Source organism: Metopolophium dirhodum, chromosome 1, assembly GCF_019925205.1.
Source record: "Metopolophium dirhodum isolate CAU chromosome 1, ASM1992520v1, whole genome shotgun sequence".
Classification (NCBI taxonomy): domain Eukaryota; kingdom Metazoa; phylum Arthropoda; class Insecta; order Hemiptera; family Aphididae; genus Metopolophium; species Metopolophium dirhodum.
This window is the reverse complement of record NC_083560.1, coordinates 131,286,347-131,307,678: the sequence shown is the minus strand read 5'-3', so window position 1 is coordinate 131,307,678 and position 21,332 is coordinate 131,286,347. Positions and strand designations below refer to the sequence as shown.

Genomic DNA, 21,332 nt, shown 5'->3' with positions numbered 1-21,332 from the left:
ATGTAAATTACTCGGCATTATAGGTATACCTAGTTCAGTGGAGGTCAAATGATTTTGTCACGCAGGGCAGGTGGGTATGTAGCTGATTTTTTAACATGGGTCAATAATTTTTGATTATACCTAATATCAAATTTTTTAATTATGGTAAATACAAAATTTATTTTATTAAATTATTGAATTTTTTTTTTATTTTTTTTTTGCTAGTTCGTCCAATATTTCGTTTGCAGTTTTATTTATAGCCCCGTGATGAACAGCCATACAGTGGCCAAGCCATAATATAGCCTATAGCCTATTAGCTTCTATAGGCAACTCTAGAATAATATCATTTCACAATATTTACATATTATACGTAGGTACTAAATTGTCATTTCAAACATAGGTACTTTTAATTTAACTTTAAAAGAAATGAACAAACCCTAAAAAGTTATAGTTTAAAATATAAGAATACTGTTTTATATTTTAATGTTTGAACTGTTAAGGCCACTGCAAACACTATCAATTTTTCATTATAACGACCTTAGCGACTGACAAAAATTAAGGTATTTATAGTACTAACCTAGTTCAATTTAAAAATGTTAAGAATTTTGTTTTGGTAAAGAAGTTTACTTTTCATACTTATTCTAATTACAAAAATATTTTCTTTCCGGCTAAAGCACTGCATATTATAATAAGCGGCATATTTACCTCTACCTTAATATTTCTTAAATATACAAACTTGTATAAGATAGTGTTTAAGAATAAATTCATGGACATATTCTGTGGAAATTTACTTTAGTTGATAATATATGTTTATAGAAAAAAAGATTTAAGAAATTATACAAGTTATACATAATACAAACTTTTATAAATATTGAAAAAAAGGTCTTGGTGGTGTGGGGGGGGGGGGGGGTAATGTTCGCGGTAAACGATTGGACTTATGCCACAGCAATTTGAAAGCAGGGGAGGACTGTTGTACGGTGTCAATAATAATAATAATGAGGTAAAATACCGGTGAATGGATTTTATGTCGGTCTTGTTTTAGCGACGGTGGAGTCGATATTTATTTACGTATATATTATTATTATTATTTATTATTATTATTATCAAACGTGTGGGGGTACGTCTTATGTTATATATTATTATTATATACGCGGATTAGGTATTTAGGTACCTGGTGGCTGGTACATACACATAGGCTACGACTACTGCGACGTATTATAAAACATACCCAATGATATGACGAACGCTCAGCGCGATAAACGGTAATTGCATTATTATTACTATCATAATAATATAATATAATATATCTATATGATTATTATCGACATTACGGCGGCTTGGAAAATATTACAGTATACGCGCGTTATTGCCGGTTGGGTTATCGGTCCACATCATTTCACCACACGACGTTCACAGTGTGTACCTATATGCCTATATACGTTCGGCCTGGACAATCCGACAATGATTATTATTATATTGTCACAGTCGACCGCCGAGATTCTCGAGAGACGTGTGCGCGAGCATTTTAATAATAATATTACACCTAGGTATCTTTTATTGCCCTTTATTATTGTATATTATTTATATTACGGTTGTATGTGTATGTGTATTGCTATTAATATTATCATTATTTAATTACCATAATATTTGAAACCATCATGAGCGACCTTGAACCAGAGTCGTGTCGGCGAGTGGTTTTCGACCGGGTCCTAGGCAAAGGGGCGTTCAGCACGGTGTACAGAGCGCTGGTGGAGCCGGAAAACGAGCACATAGCTCTGAAAATCGTTCACCTGCGGAACATTGTCAACGACCTCAAAACCGTACAGGATTGCGTAAACGAAATCAGCAACCTGAAGGTCGGTACAACAATAATAGTATGTTCGCCAATTTAATTTATGAATATGTAATACACTTACTTAATGCATAGGTATTATAGTCTATAGGTACTAGGTAGGTCCAATTATATTACTTGGGTATTAGGTAGATACATACTATTGCTGTGTGCTCATATTATGATGGCAGCAAGCTCCCAAGAATGCAGCAAAATTGTTTTTGTATTTTATCACATACTGAAATTGGTTTTCTACAAAAGCGTAACATGCTCATGTTTCTTTTTTGGACACATTTTTCTATCTTTTACTCTATGCCCTAGCGCGCCTCCACTCACCAAAAATATATATACGCCAGTATATACATTGTACATTGTACATCTCATATATTATGTGAAATAGGTATAAATGACTGTTACAGTATGTCAGTATGACGTATACATTATAGGGTGCAATCGACATGGCTGACAAACGTGATTAACTAACTACCTAGGTGTGTAATAACTGATAAGTAATAACTTTTGTTTATCAATAATCCATTTTTGTTAATATACGGATAATTACTAATTAACAATAAAATATAATAAGTATATCTGAATTGAATAAAATTACAATAATAAAAGTTTTTACATAGGTAGTTAATACTTGCTATTTGATAACATTCATTGACTGATGCATCTGTTACCTACACTCTGTCATACTGAATTATACATAGGTGCAAGTTAATTAGTATAGGTATTGGTATAGGTACAAGTTAATTTTTAAGCAGTCCCTTTCACGCATTACATTATTTTTTTGGAAATATCGTAGGTACTTGGTAATTTATTAGTATAGAATAGTAGAATACCTATAGATTCAAACCATCAAGTACAACGCTAAATATTATTTTCGTATTATTACGCATCATTGATTTATATTATTACGTGTTTTCATTCGATCAACGCCAATGTGACCAACACTCCAAATATCGTCGTCGGACATCCACCAGGTCCATTATGATGTGTGACGTGTATAATAATTGTGGTATAATTAAAACGATTATTATGGGAGTACATGTGTATTCTTAAAAATAAAGTGTATGCCAGAGTGAATGAATATTTAGTTTTAGTTTTTATAAATCATTATAGTGATTAGTGATTCACAAAATTTAATTAGGCATTCATTTACCAACTGAAATTAATATAATAACTGGTTTTAGGTAATTACCCGATAAAAGTGTCAACGTGTAGCTGTATAACACATAATATCTATTAGTTTAAATAGGAATATTATACTTGTACTCGATGACCGATGTACCTACCTACTTTCCCATCACCTACTTAACGCACTTCACACTCATGCATCAGGGGTGTAATTTTCGGTGTTACAGGGTAACGAACCAGGACCCATACATTTTTATTGACCAAAATAATTATAGCCTGCGTTAATTTGCAATGCGCCGACGCGTTATATTATGGATCATTTATCAAGGAAAGTGAATATTATTTAAAAAAAATTTTTATTTTAAAATCTATTATTTCCATACCTACATGTAAATCGAAATTAGTATTTTTATTATTAGTATTGTTATCGGTCCCGGTAAAACACTACCAAACATAGAATTTTTTATGCGATGTTGCCATATTCAAACCGAAATGTCGTAATATATTATTTCCGCGTATTGTTACACCAATTATTATGATACCAAGCTTAAAGCGGCTTACCACGGCGTAGTTCCTCGGTACAGTCAATGGCCAGTGGCCACGAGCCCACGAGCCGAGAGCCCAGCCTTATCGACGATGTTATCGATGAACAAATTAGTTCCACAATAAACCAATAAATATTAGTGTTATCTGTGATACTGATCATATAAACATAGGTATATAATTAAATATAAAAGCTTTTGACCAATATAAAAATTTCAAATTGTAAAAATACTAAATCTCTACTATGATATTTAAGTCAATTACTCAAATTGGAAATTGATACCCAAGGTATATGTAGCAATTTTAGGAAATTATTTTATTATTATCATCAAGAATTTTTACTTCGTGATAGCCGATAGGTATAGGCAGTACGTCGTATACCTAACCAGCTATTCCCAATATTTATTATTATTATTATGGAACGGATTTGAATGCAAATTGCATTTATTTCTGAATGACCGAAAACATTGCTTTCCAAGCACAAAGTTCATTCCATACATCAAGGAATTAAAAAATGAAACTTTAATTTTGCATTTTTTTGCATTTTTATGTTTTTAAGTCATTTTTATATAGAAATGGATACAATTCGATTAAAATGTAGTTAACATTCATTATAAAAAAGGTGGATAAGTGGATGTCGCTCTGCTGTACAGTAGGTTACAAGTGGGTCACTGTAATGGATGGTGTTAAATTTGAATTCAATGATATAATATCATTGTATAAGAAAAACGATTCTGAGCGAAAACGGTCAGTCAGCCTATGATAGGAGCCTATGAAATAAGTATATTTGATGATATCATTGTGAATAAAGTAATTTATATATAACCTATTTACGTGGAGCCTTGTTTTAAATTTTCAATCCTTAGCCATAAAAGTTAAAAATTTATAAATTTTTAACCACAAAATAATTAATAAATTATAAATTTGATAAATGTTGTCAAAATTTGAACTTTAAATGCTTATAAAAAAAATTGTGCCTATATATTTTTAATATTTTTCAACTGCTATTAGAACGATATATCAGGAGCCTTATATTAAATTTTCATGCTTTATTACCCAACAAATAAAAATTTATTGATATTTATAGAAAAAAAAACTAAAAAAATTGAAAACTGACAATGTCCGTAAACAGCTCAAAAAGAGTCAAAATATTTTCAACATTTTATGGTGTATAGAAAATGATAATATAAACATTCAGTGACATTTTCAAGTATCTACAGTAATTCGTTTTTTAATTACAATAAAATAAGAAAATTGTTACATGAGAAATCGAGTAAATATCAAATGTTGTAAAAATATAAATTTCAGACGCTCATAAAAATTTAAATTTAAGTATCTTTTAGACATTTTTTTTTTTGATAAAGGTAGACAAACTTATGAGTAGTCTTATATTACATTTTCAAATCTTAGATTTAAAAAGAAAAATTTTTATGAATTCTCAACTCAAAATAATTTGCTATTTTTCGTGATTTTTCCGTATTTTGTCAAAATTTGAACTTTAAATGCTTATAAATAAAAACTGTGACTAAGGATTTTTAATTTTTTTCATCTGCCTTTGAAACAATAACTTAGGAGCCTTCTATTAAATTTTCAAGCTTTTTTACTCAACAGATAAAATTTTATTGATATTTATAGAAAAAAAAACTAAAAAAATTGAAAACTGACAATGTCCGTAAACAGCTCAAAAAGAGTCAAAATATTTTCAACATTTTATGGTGTATAGAAAATGATAATATAAACATTCAGTGAAATTTTCAAGTATCTACAGTAATTCGTTTTTTAATTACAATAAAATAAGAAAATTGTTACATGAGAAATCGAGTAAATATCAAATGTTGTAAAAATATAAATTTCAGACGCTCATAAAAATTTAAATTTAAGTATCTTTTAGACATTTTTTTTTTGATAAAGGTAGACAAACTTATGAGTAGTCTTATATTACATTTTCAAATCTTAGATTTAAAAAGAAAAATTTTTATGAATTCTCAACTCAAAATAATTTGCTATTTTTCGTGATTTTTCAGTATTTTGTCAAAATTTGAACTTTAAATGCTTATAAATAAAAACTGTGACTAAGGATTTTTAATTTTTTTCATCTGCCTTTGAAACAATAACCTAGGAGCCTTCTATTAAATTTTCAAGCTTTTTTACTCAACAGATAAAATTTTATTGATATTTATAGAAAAAAAAACTAAAATAATTGAAAACTGACAATGACCGTAAACAGCTCAAAAAGAGTCAAAATATTTTCAACATTTTATGGTGTATAGAAAATGATAATATAAACATTCAGTGACATTTTCAAGTATCTACAGTAATTCGTTTTTTAATTACAATAAAATAAGAAAATTGGTACATGAGAAATCGAGTAAATATCAAATGTTGTAAAAATATAAATTTCAGACGCTCATAAAAATTTAAATTTAAGTATCTTTTAGACATTTTTTTTTTGATAAAGGTAGACAAACTTATGAGTAGTCTTATATTACATTTTCAAATCTTAGATTTAAAAAGAAAAATTTTTATGAATTCTCAACTCAAAATAATTTGCTATTTTTCGTGATTTTTCAGTATTTTGTCAAAATTTGAACTTTAAATGCTTATAAATAAAAACTGTGACTAAGGATTTTTAATTTTTTTCATCTGCCTTTGAAACAATAACCTAGGAGCCTTCTATTAAATTTTCAAGCTTTTTTACTCAACAGATAAAATTTTATTGATATTTATAGAAAAAAAAACTAAAAAAATTGAAAACTGACAATGACCGTAAACAGCTCAAAAAGAGTCAAAATATTTTCAACATTTTATGGTGTATAGAAAATAATAATATAAACATTCAGTGACATTTTCAAGTATCTACAGTAATTCGTTTTTTAATTACAATAAAATAAGAAAATTGTTACATGAGAAATCGAGTAAATATCAAATGTTGTAAAAATATAAATTTCAGACGCTCATAAAAATTTAAATTTAAGTATCTTTTAGACATTTTTTTTTTGATAAAGGTAGACAAACTTATGAGTAGTCTTATATTACATTTTCAAATCTTAGATTTAAAAAGAAAAATTTTTATGAATTCTCAACTCAAAATAATTTGCTATTTTTCGTGATTTTTCAGTATTTTGTCAAAATTTGAACTTTAAATGCTTATAAATAAAAACTGTGACTAAGGATTTTTAATTTTTTTCATCTGCCTTTGAAACAATAACCTAGGAGCCTTCTATTAAATTTTCAAGCTTTTTTACTCAACAGATAAAATTTTATTGATATTTATAGAAAAAAAAACTAAAAAAATTGAAAACTGACAATGACCGTAAACAGCTCAAAAAGAGTTAAAATATTTTGTAAATTTTATGGTGTATAGAAAATGCTAATATAAACATTCAGTCAAAATTTCATGTCCCTACGGTAATTTGTTTTAGAGTTACACCAAAAACCAAAATCGATTTTCTCAAAAACAGATTTTGCGTGAAAATTCCCGTTTTTCCTTAATTTTTCTTTTGTTTTTCACGTCGCTTTTGAAAACTACTGGGAAATTTTTACTTTTGACCCCCCCCCCAAAGTACCAACTAGATTCATTTTCCTATCAGAAAAGTTACTATTGAAGAAAATCCAAGCACTTTTACTGTCCTAAAAGGTGATGACAGACACAAAAATAACAAAAAAAAAAATAAAAAAAAAACACACATCATTGTAAAATCAATACATCCATCACTTCGCTCAGAATCTAATACGACTTAATGCCTTAAAAAAAAATTATTTAATTTTTAATTGTATGTATTAATATTTTTAATAGTTTAATTTTAAATTTTAATACAATAATACATTGATAATCGTATTGGCAAAAGTAAAATGACAATGACATGTTTTCTTATCTATTTTTTAAAATGATTTTTTTACATATATTATTTTAATTTTTTCGGAAGTGTACTATTTTAATATCCTCTAATTTTTCCACGTTTTCCGAGGCTCTAGGAAAAAAACGGTTTTTTACAAAATTATACAATTTTAAAATAATACAAAATGTTTTTTTTATTATTTGCCTGATATGAAATAGACATTTACTTAAATCTTTAACTAAATGTCTAGGCGGATAGTGAAATTGCATAAAAATTATTTATTGACAATAATTGAAAAAAAAATAAAATATAGATAATAATTCATGGCTTTTAATCTTTAAGTGTCAAAATGTTTTCAAAATTTTATCAAGTATAGAAAATACAAATACTAACATATGGCTGAAATTTAAAAGATCGACAGTCTTGAATCCAAAGTATCAAGAATCATAGTCCTCACATACTGTAGGTATTATTTTGATTATAATTTACTAGTTGGATAATTAATTTAAATAACATTATAAATACTACGTTTTCTTCTAAAAATATGATTTATTTCAAAATTTGTCTTAATAATGTATTGTTTTTAATTATTTTACATTAATATTAGTCATAGTATAATAAATAATCGTCCAGCATCCATTACCACCGACTGACCCGTCTGACCATGCCTCCACATAAACCAAATACTACTAAAATTAATATCCTATATAACCTATTTACCTGTTTGTTTGTTTGTTTTTTTATTTATTTTTTTGTTTTATTGAAGTAATCTACAATCTATACCTACATGTTCCTAGTATAATAAATAGGTTTGATGAGTGACGAGTAAGAATGGTATGATAATAAGATTAGGGAAGGTACCACCCTATGGAACCTATTTACCTATGTATATAATATATGTGGTTATATTATTTTACTACTCTGCCCTTAAAATATTTAATTGTTATGAACTATTATATTAACTATAACTACCTCACTATCTTTAATCCTTATTTTTTTTTCGAAAAATATTTACATAAATTGTAAATCAGCGTAGGTACTATTAATGATAAATCATAATGTACTTAGTATTAACCTAGAAAAAAAAATGTTTTTTTATAAAAAAACAAAAATATTAAAACATAATATTATAATTATTAAATAATTATTTATGTTTTTAATAGAAACTGAATCATTCAAATATCATACGATGTTTGTGGTGGGATTTTTCGGATTTTGAACTGAAAATTGGCTTGGAACTGGCTACCGGTGGAGATCTAAGACGGATAATCCATGAACATTATGATAAGTTTAATCTAATTAAAGAACCTATCATTTGGTCCTGCGCCGTCCAATTGTCCAGTGCACTTTATCACATGCACAAATCAAGAATCATGCACCGAGGTACCTACTTGTTATGCATCTTATTTTTTCCGATTGAATATTTTTAAAAACCATTTCAGAAAGGTCCATATTATAAATGGTTTGTGTCACTTCGCAGGTTGAACGTTATTAGCATGTAATAATGCGTATTCGGTTGTCTGTACCGAGTGTACCAATGTCGTACACGTGCGGTACGCTGCGCCGGCTCGTCCATCATTCATCAATAGTCAATATACTAATCATTTTAAAATTATTCCTAGTATGTAAGCATTTTAAATAAATATTCACCGGCCCACTAAATCCAAAGTAAATTTAAAGTACAATTGTACAGCGAAAGCTTCAGCCATGCGCATGCCCATGAGGCTCGTATAGTCTTATTTATCTAAGGTACCTAAATGTCAGTGAATTTAAAATATCGATTTTTAAGCTTATATTAATATAAACTGCATTAATATTAATTATACTAGCTTATAATCTACATGTCCTTGATTAATTGCGTTAAACATTTGATCAAGGGCGTCCATTAGGGGGGGGGGGCAAGGGGGACATGTCCTGTGTATATTATACATTTAATATTTAAACATAATTATATTATAATTGATACATTGAATAAAGAAAATTGATTACATAATTCATAGTGTGTTGCGACCAGCAGCTGCCGTGGTTGCGATGTTTCCAATGTTATTAGCTATCACTTATCACCACGATTGTCTACCGTGCTTATCAACTATATAGATTTATATTGACTCATCAATTATGAGCATAAAAGAAGAATTTGTAGGGTTTACAGAGTTAAAAGAACTCAATTCTGAAGCCGTCAAGTATATTAGAATTTTCAAAAAAAGTTGGACTAAACATGACTAAACTTGTAGGTTTAGGGATTGATGGATACTTAGTATACATAGACAGAAAATTGATGAATTAAATGTAATTCAAAATGTTGTGAACGAATTTTCCAAAAATAAAAGAAATTTACAGTTTTTATAATGTAATTTAATTATAATATTATATACTAATTGAATTAACTATTAATTAACTAATAATTAATAAAGTGAATTATTTATGTTATATACTTACGTTTTATTAGAAATTGAACTACCTACTCTTATTTATTTTATAAATAATTATATATGATGATATTAGATATGATGAATTGATAAATACTTATGTATGAATATAGTCATATAATATAATTATGTTACGTAAATTTACATATACCAATTAACAGATAAACAAAAAGGTCAATATTATTGAAAAATACAGTGTACCCGGACACCCGGGCCCCCCCACTGGATTTTCGAAGATGGACGCCCTTGCATTTGGTCATAATTTTAATTGATTTAAATTAAAACGTAGTTGTTTTTATAGTAAATAAAATTATTTACAGTTAGGTTATTTATATTAGGTACCTACTGAGTATTTTTCTAAAGTATGAAGATTTTTTTTCTAATTCATAGAAAAGCCAATTGTTGTTACAAATTCAAATTATCGACATTGCTCATTTTTTTTTTTAATATAAGATACTATTTAAAATTAACAATTGTATATTAATTGTATGTATACAAAAATACAAAATGTATATACTCGCAATTCGCACATACTTTGTCATTAAGCTGTGTGTATTGCCCATGTGCAGACATCAAACCAGCCAACATTTTCGTGTACGGATTAAAAGAAGAAAAGAAATCGCTGTACGAGCGGTGGAAAAATGTGAAGATCAAGCTCGGTGACTTTGGATTTAGCAAAGACATTACGAACGGTCTGGATATGACCTGCCGGTCGGTGCTGGGCTCTCCACTGTACATGAGCCCTGAGAGGATGTTACACCAAAAGTATTACTTTGACAGCGACATATGGTCAATGGCTTGTGTCATATACGAGGTACGCGACACTATAGGTACTAATTAATAGCACAATAATGTAGACATGTAGTATAATAATAACGATTATCGGAGCAGGATCAAAGATTTACAATAATCATAAACACTGCACTTCTAGACAAACGAGTATCCTTTATTTAGCAACTAGCGTAATTTGTAAATTAGGATATAAATAATATTGATATGTCTATATTTTTACTTACTTAGGTACTTAAAAGGACTAAGACTGAACATTTTAATATAAAAGCAAAATTAATGTTTAAATGTATTAGGCTTGGACAATTGGGCGTAATTTGGGTTTAGTAGTTACATACTTGCATGGGCTAGAGCAGTGGTGTCATTTCAATTTTTTTTTTAATATGCATATTCTTATGCAAGTGACAAACCCTGTCTAGAATTTTTCCATTTTTCAACTAATTGGCCAAATTACAGTAATAATTAATATTGGATTATAAACACGCAAATGTATACCACACGCTGTTCAGATGACGCCACTGGGCTAGAGTCCTAGAAAATTAAAGTAAAAAAAAAGGCTATAGGCAGTCAAAAGGACTCTTCTCGTCTTTAAATGGTTCTCAAAAACCAAATGCAAACAATAAAATAAATATTTAGTGTATGCTTTTTACTCTATATAGCCTACAGTAAGCACATTAATAGTATATGTTTTTACAGTGTATTTAGAATCGAATACATTTAATAATAATTTATCATTAATATTATGATCTTTCTATAGGTTAAGTACCTATAATAGCTCGTGTTCTAATTTACCATTTACGTGCTTCACGTATTATATTTTATTGTAGGTATAAACCATAACAGATAGGTACCTACCTACTATTTTAGTGATGCTACAGGTGGTATGAACAATACTGTGTTTGACTAGGCAATCAATATTAATATTATATTTTATTTTATACTAAAGCCGATCGTATAGAACGTACAAAATAGTAGGATCCTGGGATCACTCAGTTTTTATTAAAATATGTACTATAGGTGGTACTATAAAAAACAACCTAAACCTTTTGCACAAAGTTGTGCAAGTAAATCAATTTTTGTAAACTAATTTGTTATCCTGAAAAAAATTAACTAGAATAAATTCAAGTTAGTTTTTATATGTAAATTAATTTTAGTAGGTACCTACTTAAACTACATTTGTAATGTTAAATTACAATTTTTCATGGTAATAATAATTTGAGTTAAGTTAATCTTATTTTTTAAATTACCCTTAACTACACTAATACACGTATTTTGTACTCTACGCATGGAAAATTAGGTACTTGTTAATTATTTTTATTATCTTAGTTTTGATACTGCACAATAGCTTGATAAATTTCGTAGTGTTTTTATTTTTTTGATAACACTAACCAATAATTTTTAAAAATTAAATGAGGAAGACAGAAAAAACCTAGTGTTCTCGAACTGATAACTTTAAATGTATTTATGTTATCCTAATAATAAAAAGACTACGACACAGATACAATTCTTCCCTATGCGTTGTGGAATTTTGGTGATTCTACTATGAATACAGAGGGAGTAAAATTGCCCTGCGAAAAACAGATTTTGGTATGTTGTAGGTACATTTGTAAGACGGAGACAACACATGGGGGTGTGACGTCCTCTTAGTTTAATGTAATTACTAATTAGTAATTATTAATAACGTATCATGGGCAAGGGACCGTGGCCGTACATACTACGCAGTGCTTACATAGAGGTTTGTTTAAATTCGTGTATAAAATGGTATTATTCGTTAAAAATTCAAATTATTATATTGACTATGAAGGAATGAACTTACAAAACTTACTCAAGTGGGTATACAATCGTTGTGTGATAATGATATTCACGTAAAAATATGTTATGAGTAAATAATTTATGAGTAAGTAGGTATGTAAAATATAAAAAAGCTCATCTCGCTTAAAAATTTAAATATTGTAAAAAAATCCAAGAGAGCACACAAATAATGTACTTACCTGTGAATTTGATCACAGAGCTAACACAAAAATATTACTTATTTTACATAGTTTTTTTGAATGAATCAAATATTCATAAAACAGCTTTATACTTCCCATATAGTAGTATAATATTTCACAACTATATTAGCACAATTTCAGATTTTGGCCTTACAAATTTTCAATTTGATAAATTATGTAAAAATTTAAACTTTAAAAGCTTATAAAAACAAATACTGCCTATAGATGTTTAAACTGATATTGTAACAATGTGTGAGGGGCTTTGTATTAAATTTTCAATCATTTTGAAATTTGACCCAACAAATAAAAGGTAGCTGACATTTAAAAAAAAAAAACTAAAAAAAATTGAAAATTGAAAATGTCCGCAAACAACTTGAAACGAGTCGAAATATTATAAACATTTTATCAAGTATAGATAATGGTAAAATAAACATATGGTGTAAATTTCAAGTGTAAAATATAATGTCTACGGTCATTCGTTTTTGAATTACAACAAAATCACTACATGAGAAAATGAATGAATATGATCCAATGTTGTAAAAATATGAACTTCAAACGCTCATAAAATTTTAATTTGACTTTCCGGTAGACATTTTTTTTTATAAAGGTAGACAAACTTATAATATTATAGTATATTTTCTCAACTATATTAGCACAATTTCAGATTTTTACACGGAAGTACTATCAATAATTAAATAGAACAGTTTCACACTGCCACACCCCTTGCAATGCATGTACCTATATTTTGTAGGGTAGTAGGAATGTAGGATAGGTACCAATATTACTTGATGTAATATCACGATAAGTTGACATAATATGTTTATCATTTTTATCTGAGCACCTTTCTTACATTTAATAATAAATATACATATAATACATTTTATACAATTATTAATTATCACTTATTACGAAAATTAAAAATATTTATCTATTTAAACCGACAACCGTAAATTGTAAATTGTTCAAAATCTGTTTGTAAGACAATACATTAGACAAATCTCGTTCAACATAAATTATTGTATATTTTTCAATCTATTTTGATCCAAGGCAGTTTGAAGAAAACTATTAACCTTCATCATTGTAGAAATTAACCTTTCACATGCCGCAGAGCTGATCGGAATCGTTAAAGATAATGAAAACAGTTTAAAAAAATTAGGATAAACCACAGCATATATGATTAACTTTATATCTGCAACATAGTATTTCTATGTGGCATAATGATGTAGTTTTTCACCACAAAAATGTCTTAATCAATCATTTTTTTTTCATAATTGTTAAAATATTAAATAATTAGATGAATAGAAAACCATGTTTACCGTACATTAGATAATTAATTGAATATTTATATTTCATTCTTAAATTATAATATATTATATGGGAGATAGGTACATATTTGTGGACTAAGCGCCTAAATTGTGCCTATGATACTATAGTAGGTATATAATATAAGGTGTACTGCTCCTATAAATGTTTCCTAACACATAGGTACCTAGTTAACATTTCATTCAATACAGATTTGTACAAAATATTGAATACTTAATTTTTAATACTACAATATTCTTTGTAGTGTATATTAATTATTTTAGGTAGTATTTAGTATTTTAAGTATTTTTAGTATATTATAATTAAATAAAAATAGATTTAACTTATAAATAGGTAAATAAATGAATAAATAAATAAATAAATAAATAAAAATATATCAAAATAATATTGGTTATATTTTTTTCTATATATGTATAATTTAGCATTGCCACTAAATACTAATTCTTAGATATAATCTAGCCATCTAGGGATATTTTAACAAACATAATAATTATTATTCAATAGCATTGAAGTAAATAAACAAATCTAAAATACACATAATAAAACTTAGGTTCAGTGAGAGCAATAGAGCATCATACATTTATACATATTCTCTAATGTTGTTTAATTTAAGCCATTTAAGCCAGGGCAATGTCCTACTGAAATCATTCGGTAAGGTTTCTTCTTAAATTTTTTTAAATAATTTTAATGATAATTTTTTAATTAATATTAATTACAATGCCATTATTCACTTCCGTAGTTTTGTTTTAGTTAGTAGCACTTCAGGCCCCATTTCATCTGAATACCTTAGACATGAACTTGATGACCAAAAGAATAATAAATGGATTTTACCCACCCATACCTTCAGACATCTATTCCATAAAGGTCAGTAAGTATTTAATGTTAAAAAGTAATGGTTAATATGCCCAATTATTCACAGAAATATACAAATATGTACAATAATTTATTCAGCCGCAATAACACACATAACCCTTGTAATATGTATAAAATATTACACAGACAGTAAATTCAAACGGTAGGGTTACGTAATTTTTTTAAATGAGTATTGCACGATTTGAATATAATTTTTAAACATTTACACCTGCATGCATTATCTCCGTTTTACAAACACATAACTAAAGACCGGATTTATATGAATTTTAAATTGTAAAATATGCATGCAAACATGCAAAATAATTTTTGATTATTATAGCTATTTATTTATTGTAAAGTTATAAAATCAAAACATAAATTATGAAAAAAAAATTAAACTACAATAATATATTATATATTGATGATAAAAATGAATTAAAATGAAAAAATATACAATTTATTCGATATTGGAAAAACAATAACAATAATATATTCCATATTGACCTCGGTTTGTGATAATATGTTTGTATGCAGAAAAACTTCGTTCCACATCAACGCTTTTTATGGGCACATATTTAAAACTCGACAACATTTCCTGGGAAAAATGTTTGATAGAGGAACTATTCAAGTCAACAGTCTCATCTTGGTGTATTTTAGCAATTTCTTTTAAAATTAGCAAGCCTTTATTTTTATTAATAATTTCAGAACATTTTTTTTTATTAATACGCTATTTTCATTTTTAGAAATATTAATAATAGAATCCGTAACTTGTTTAAAAATGTATAAAGGATCTATGAGTAACAAACCTGATGTCTCAAGCTTTTTAATGCTTTCAATAGTTGAAAAATTTGTTTTAATATAAGTTAGATCGTTAATTATATTTGATTTAGTTAGAATTTGTTTACAGTTTTAAATGCTTTTGACACCATCTTCTTGAAGGTTTTGAATAACATTTTTAAAATGTTCTAAATTATCTACATAAAATATTGCAGAACTACTGCAGTTGTCAGTCTATTAGTTTGTGTTCTGTAGTATTGACGATAAGTCGATAATGTTAGACAAAATCGTTAAGATAAAAATATATGATAGGAAAAACAGTATGCAATGAATACCTACAAACACGGAAACGTAATCTTAAATTTTTAAAAATATTTTCAATTTTTGTATTGTGGAAAAATGTATATATAATAATTTTACATACAATTATAAAATTAAATTTATATCTAGTGTATACGTATTATACAAAAATATGCAAAATATAAATTTGTAATATTATTTATTTAAGTATAATAGATGAAAACCCATTTACTGCATGTAATTGCTTATAAAAATATGAAAATGCATAATATGCAAAATCCAGTCTTTACACATAACAAAGTAAATTGTACGTTCTGAATAATTTATTTAATTCTGTTATAATAATTAATATTGGAGTGAATTCACCTATTATGAAATTTAGAATATAATATAGTGAACCTCATAAGTTTTTTTTTTATAATTTGATTTTAAATCAAATATTGAGTATTTTAAAAGGCACAAACAATTTACAATTTTAAAATACTCATAACTTACTTTAAAATTAAAATATAAAAAAAACCCTGCGGTTTTCCCTAAAAATATTTTCATTTCTAAATTTGATAACAGAGTTAAATGTATTATTCAGATCATACAATTTTCCATATTACGTTAAGATAGATGGAGACAGCGCATGCCTTCTTAATATTCATGTATAAATATTTTTATTAGTACAAACATTTTTTGTATAAAATAAGATTGTAAATTTAAAAATAAATTATAGATTGAATATATTTTTATATAGAATTATTTACAATGTACTTTAGTGTCCATTATTATTAATTACTATTGTTTATGAAATCTGATCCACTTTTAAGTTCTAAAAACAACCATAATATAAGTAGTATCAACATGATTATCAATTTTTTTTTATTTTACTGGTATGCAGATTACAAAATTCATAGATAGCTGCATAATAGTCAACCACAAGTTCAGGCCGAATATATCACAAATCCTGAGAATAACACGGAGAGGATTAGCCGAATCTCAGAATACTGCACTTCCATCGTAATTTGATGATTGCTATATAAAGTACAATTATATTATTATTACAGTATAGATTCTAGACTATAATAATAATACACTTTTTAATAGTATCTTTTAGACTAGAAGACCATTTAAAATGGTTTGCCAATAACAGCTACAGGTATAACGTTTGAAACCACCAAATATTATCGAAGCGTAAATGCACCTATTATAGAATCTAGTAGATTAATTTTTGTACAACCATCAATCAATTTTTTATTATATATTTTATTTATTTTTATACATCTTTATTAGGGCTAAACAATAAATGTACAACAGTTGATTGACGATTTTTCTTTTTACATAATCAAGAATGAAAACGGTTACTAAAATTTGTATAAGCATTTCATTTAACATATTCAATATTTTTTTTTTGTATTTATATAATACAATACATACGACAGTATTATCAGCACTCTTGGCGTAAAGCAATAGGTATTTGTTATATTTAAAATAAATTAATTATAACTATAAATTGAAACAAATTTTAGTCCTACAGAACTGATAATAATAATTTTTAAAAAATTGTTCTTTATTATACATACTAGGTATGGTGTTACATCACGACTAATACGTTATGATATTCGACCCATTTTCATTTTTAGGTATTTTGTTTACCTACATTAAACTACATTTTAATATTATACAGGTTATGCAATTATGGTTTAAAATATTTTAATTATATAAATATATATATATATATATATATTATATGTCTTTACATACACATACATAATATATTATATGTATACATAAAAATGTACAGAATTGTAAACAATATACCTATTGTAAAAATGCTTACATTATACTTAATGGTGTTACAATATCTAAACGATAAAAAAAAGGACTATAACATACACTATGATTACACTATTTATAAGGTCACGTTCGTCAAAAATCTTATGAACAATTTGTTTCATGTGATATATTTACCTAAAGAAATATTATTACATCATAAAATAATAAACTTATATAATTGATTTTGACAAACATACCTTAAAGAAAAAATTTACAAGTTCATACTGCACAGCATGGGTATAACCTTTTCAGGGTATTAACAAAATATTGTCTACATGACTACAGTAAAAAAAAAAAATAAATACACATAATATAATATAACTTTTATATAATTATATATAATATATTATTTAATATTAATCTATTGACATACTTAATTCATTTTTTTGTTTTTGTGTAATGCTAAAACAATGTCACTGGTGAAGATTTGATAACCTTTTATCGTTACTGTACTATAAATTTTAATTAATTAATATTGTTAAAAAAAATGTTAAGTATTTAATTTAATAGTATTTCATATATCACATCGTTTTTGTTATACATCCCATTAAAACCATATTTTGTTATACAAGCAGGAAATAGTACATATTATCAATTTAAATAGGTATCAGATTACCAGGTTTGTGCTATTCAACACCAAATTGCTTAATGTCATTACTTAATTAAACAGTAACATTATGTTTCCTGTAGTAAACAATGATTACGACGTTACAAAAATTTACTCTGAATCATTAAATTATTGTTTTTACATAATAACAATAATATATACATAACATATATATATGTATATATGTATTATGTATACATAATATATATATGTATTTATGTATTATGTATACATAATTTAAAAAATAAGAATTATGTAAAATGCAATAGTAATGTTTTGTATGTATGGAATATGGAAATGTACAAATGCTAAACCTGATTTTGTTACTCAACACAATAGCAAAAATACAAATGACATACAGAGCTGTTGATTTCTTAAAACACAATTTATATCAAAACATTTAGTAAATACATATATATATGAAACAATTTATTAAACCGCTTACTTATAAATAATTTACTTGTTGAATAAATTACCTACTCAACATAGCCAACATTTATATGCTTGCACGGAAAACGTTAAAAACATCAAGTTTTACAAGATAGGTGGGCCAAGATACATATAATACATGTATATAATTTTTAGAAAATATTACACAAAGCACTCTGCTGATTCTATATCATCAGAACTAGTTGTAATGATTAGTAACAACAATTTTTTAATTAGCGAGACCAATTACGTAATATAATATGAGTATTATAAAGAAATGCATTAATAAAAAAGATCTTCGTTCATACGATGTCTCTTTGTTATAGTTATATTTAAAATATACATATATAATATATTACATGCGAGAGTTAATTCTCATAAGATATGATGATCTACAATATATTAATAAAATATTATAATAATAAATACGTTCTTACTAGAAAAGCGTAAATTAAACTTATCGAAATATTATTATCATTGTAAACATTTCAACACTTCTGCTCTAAAATGGTAGATCATCAGTCAGGGGGGAAGGGGGATTGCCAAAAATATTGCTATATCACATACAATTTCGGGCATTTTAGAACAAACATACATATGAATATAAAAATAGTAATAATATTTATTGGTTGAGGCTGTAATCGTTATTTATGGTATTCAAGTTACCGATTACAATATTATTTCTGAAGTCGATTGTTTTATTATTATAATATTATAAAAGCGGTATGTAAATTATAATCCCCCTTTTATTTCCACGTACTTCAATAAAATTCTACAGCCCATTAAATCAAATTTTATTCACGACATTATTTAATTTAATAATAATAATTAATCTTAAATTTATACATGAAAAAAAATAATAAATAAATAAATAGTATTAAAACTAATGGGCATGTGGACGAATATGTATCCAAATTACCCAAGACACCCCTGAAGAGGAAAATGTTTGGTAGTTTAGTAAAGCACATGTTTGCTAACCGACAAATAAACTGTTAGTAATTAATAAATGATTTGTATAATTCAATTATCTATTGGAAGTAAGTACACATAATAATATTTATTATAAATGGCATAGGTTTAAGCTATACGTAAGTAAAAGTAGAATAATTTAAAAATCAGCAAAAATCATAAAATTCTGGTTGTTTACATTATAATTATGGTGAGGGGAGAGGGGTGGTCATTTCTAACGATATTGGTTTTATTTAAATTCATTCTTATAGTAAAAATCAAAAGTATAATTAGATTATCGAAAATGAAAACTAATCATAACGACAATAAATTTAAAAAAATTAAATCAAATCAAAATTAAAAAATAAAATAATCATAACGAAAACGAAAACAAAATTATTAAAAAACACTTTTTAACAAAATCGATTTTCCGGAACACGTTGTGTCTTGTCTCTGACCAACACACGGTTGGCGGCCTAAAAGACATTCAACCGCCGTTCCGTCTAGAAATTTTTGAAAACCGTTATGATTTTGTATATTTATAGATTTGTGTGTATTTAAATATGTACGTATTTGTATGATGCAACCGGCTCATAGCTGGTCGTGGCAGTCGACAAGCGTGTTCGTTGTTGTTGGTTATAGACAAAATATTATAATAATATACATAATATTTCAGGGATGATAATAATAATAAAAAAATAATAATAATAATATAATATCATATATTATTGTTATTGATTCGCGCTACTCCCGTTCTCGTCTGGTCCGTGTATGCATATACGCACGCACGTGTGTGTTTGTGTAAGTGTGTGGGTGTGTGTAATTTTTTTTCGTACGGAAACCAAAAAACCTATTCGTCTGTGGACGGCAGGTTTTCGGTGTGTAGTCAGAGCTTTAGATCGTTGGCTATTTTTGACGCAATGTTCTTGAACCCGATCGACGTGCCCGATATGCGCTTAAACCGGACGCCGTTCAGCGACAGCCTGGGCAGCTTGCACACCTCGATCTCCCATTGGACCAGCGAGTCGGTGTTCGGGTCGCCGTGCACGCACAGCAACAGGAAGCGCTCGCGCTGTTCGTAATCGCAATTGTTGGCGTCCAGCACCTGTGTAGTACGAGAGAGTACGAGAAAGAAAAAAAAACAAAACGGTTAATTGTCGGATATCGCGTCACGTTCATGATGTTGGTGGTTTTTGGGACACGACGACGACAGTAAAGCAGGGCAGAGTCCACGCCCAAAGACAACAGAATGAAAACAACACAGGTGTTTATGGTTTTTTTTTTTTATGAAAAACAATTTAGGTCCAACTTGCGATGGGAAAATCGAATTAAGCCGAGAGGACGTGGTTCACTCTACGTTGTCTGTTGTGTCGTGTGCATTGTAAATCCGTATTCTGATTGGTCGTCGTAATCATGGTAATGGTATCATTCGCGAAACTTCCGGGGTTAGGACGAGCACAATTTTTGGACACAACATGACAGACGATGTAGCCATGAACCCGACATAATAATGATAAGCGGTAAGTGAAAACATTATTAATATCGTCGTCGGCACAACAGGTAATTTCGCGTAAACCTAGATAGGTAAATAATTAACACTCATGTCTAAAGGCACTGGTTTCCATTTTCCGTGTGATTTTTTAACAAGTTAACCGTTAGTTGGTGAATAACGGGAAAATTCTGATCGCGGAATATAATGGAATAGTACCTTTAAAGCAATAATATATGTTATTA

The 21,332-nt window shown here is 27.4% G+C and overlaps 2 protein-coding genes across 7 annotated transcripts in view; one reads left to right on the top strand and one right to left on the bottom strand.

Annotated features, from left to right (window-relative positions):
- Positions 1 to 1,076: 1,076 nt before the first annotated feature.
- On the top strand, positions 1,077 to 17,019 carry LOC132937458 (serine/threonine-protein kinase nekl-3-like). 3 transcript variants are annotated; one of them, XM_061004287.1, is made up of 6 exons: positions 1,077 to 1,853; positions 8,496 to 8,715; positions 10,331 to 10,575; positions 14,615 to 14,728; positions 16,680 to 16,822; positions 16,886 to 17,019. In XM_061004287.1, the coding sequence occupies exons 1-5, from the start codon at positions 1,638 to 1,640 to the stop codon at positions 16,800 to 16,802; spliced, it is 918 nt and encodes a 305-aa protein (XP_060860270.1). In that variant the 5' UTR covers positions 1,077 to 1,637; the 3' UTR covers positions 16,803 to 16,822; positions 16,886 to 17,019. The 3 variants fall into 3 exon arrangements, with proteins under 3 accessions (XP_060860270.1, XP_060860273.1, XP_060860272.1); XM_061004289.1 differs by having other exon boundaries at positions 1,084 to 1,835; positions 16,680 to 16,994; XM_061004290.1 differs by lacking the exon at positions 14,615 to 14,728 and having other exon boundaries at positions 16,680 to 16,994.
- Positions 17,020 to 17,024: 5 nt separating this feature from the next.
- LOC132937456 (serine/threonine-protein kinase MARK2-like) overlaps positions 17,025 to 21,332 on the bottom strand; it is a 52,384-nt gene continuing 48,076 nt past the window's right edge. For all 4 annotated transcript variants that reach the window (XM_061004285.1, XM_061004283.1, XM_061004284.1 and 1 more), the window contains one exon: positions 17,025 to 20,703. In XM_061004285.1, coding sequence (XP_060860268.1) covers positions 20,485 to 20,703 — 219 coding nt within the window. In that variant the 3' untranslated portion in view covers positions 17,025 to 20,484. The remainder of the gene's footprint in view (positions 20,704 to 21,332) is intronic.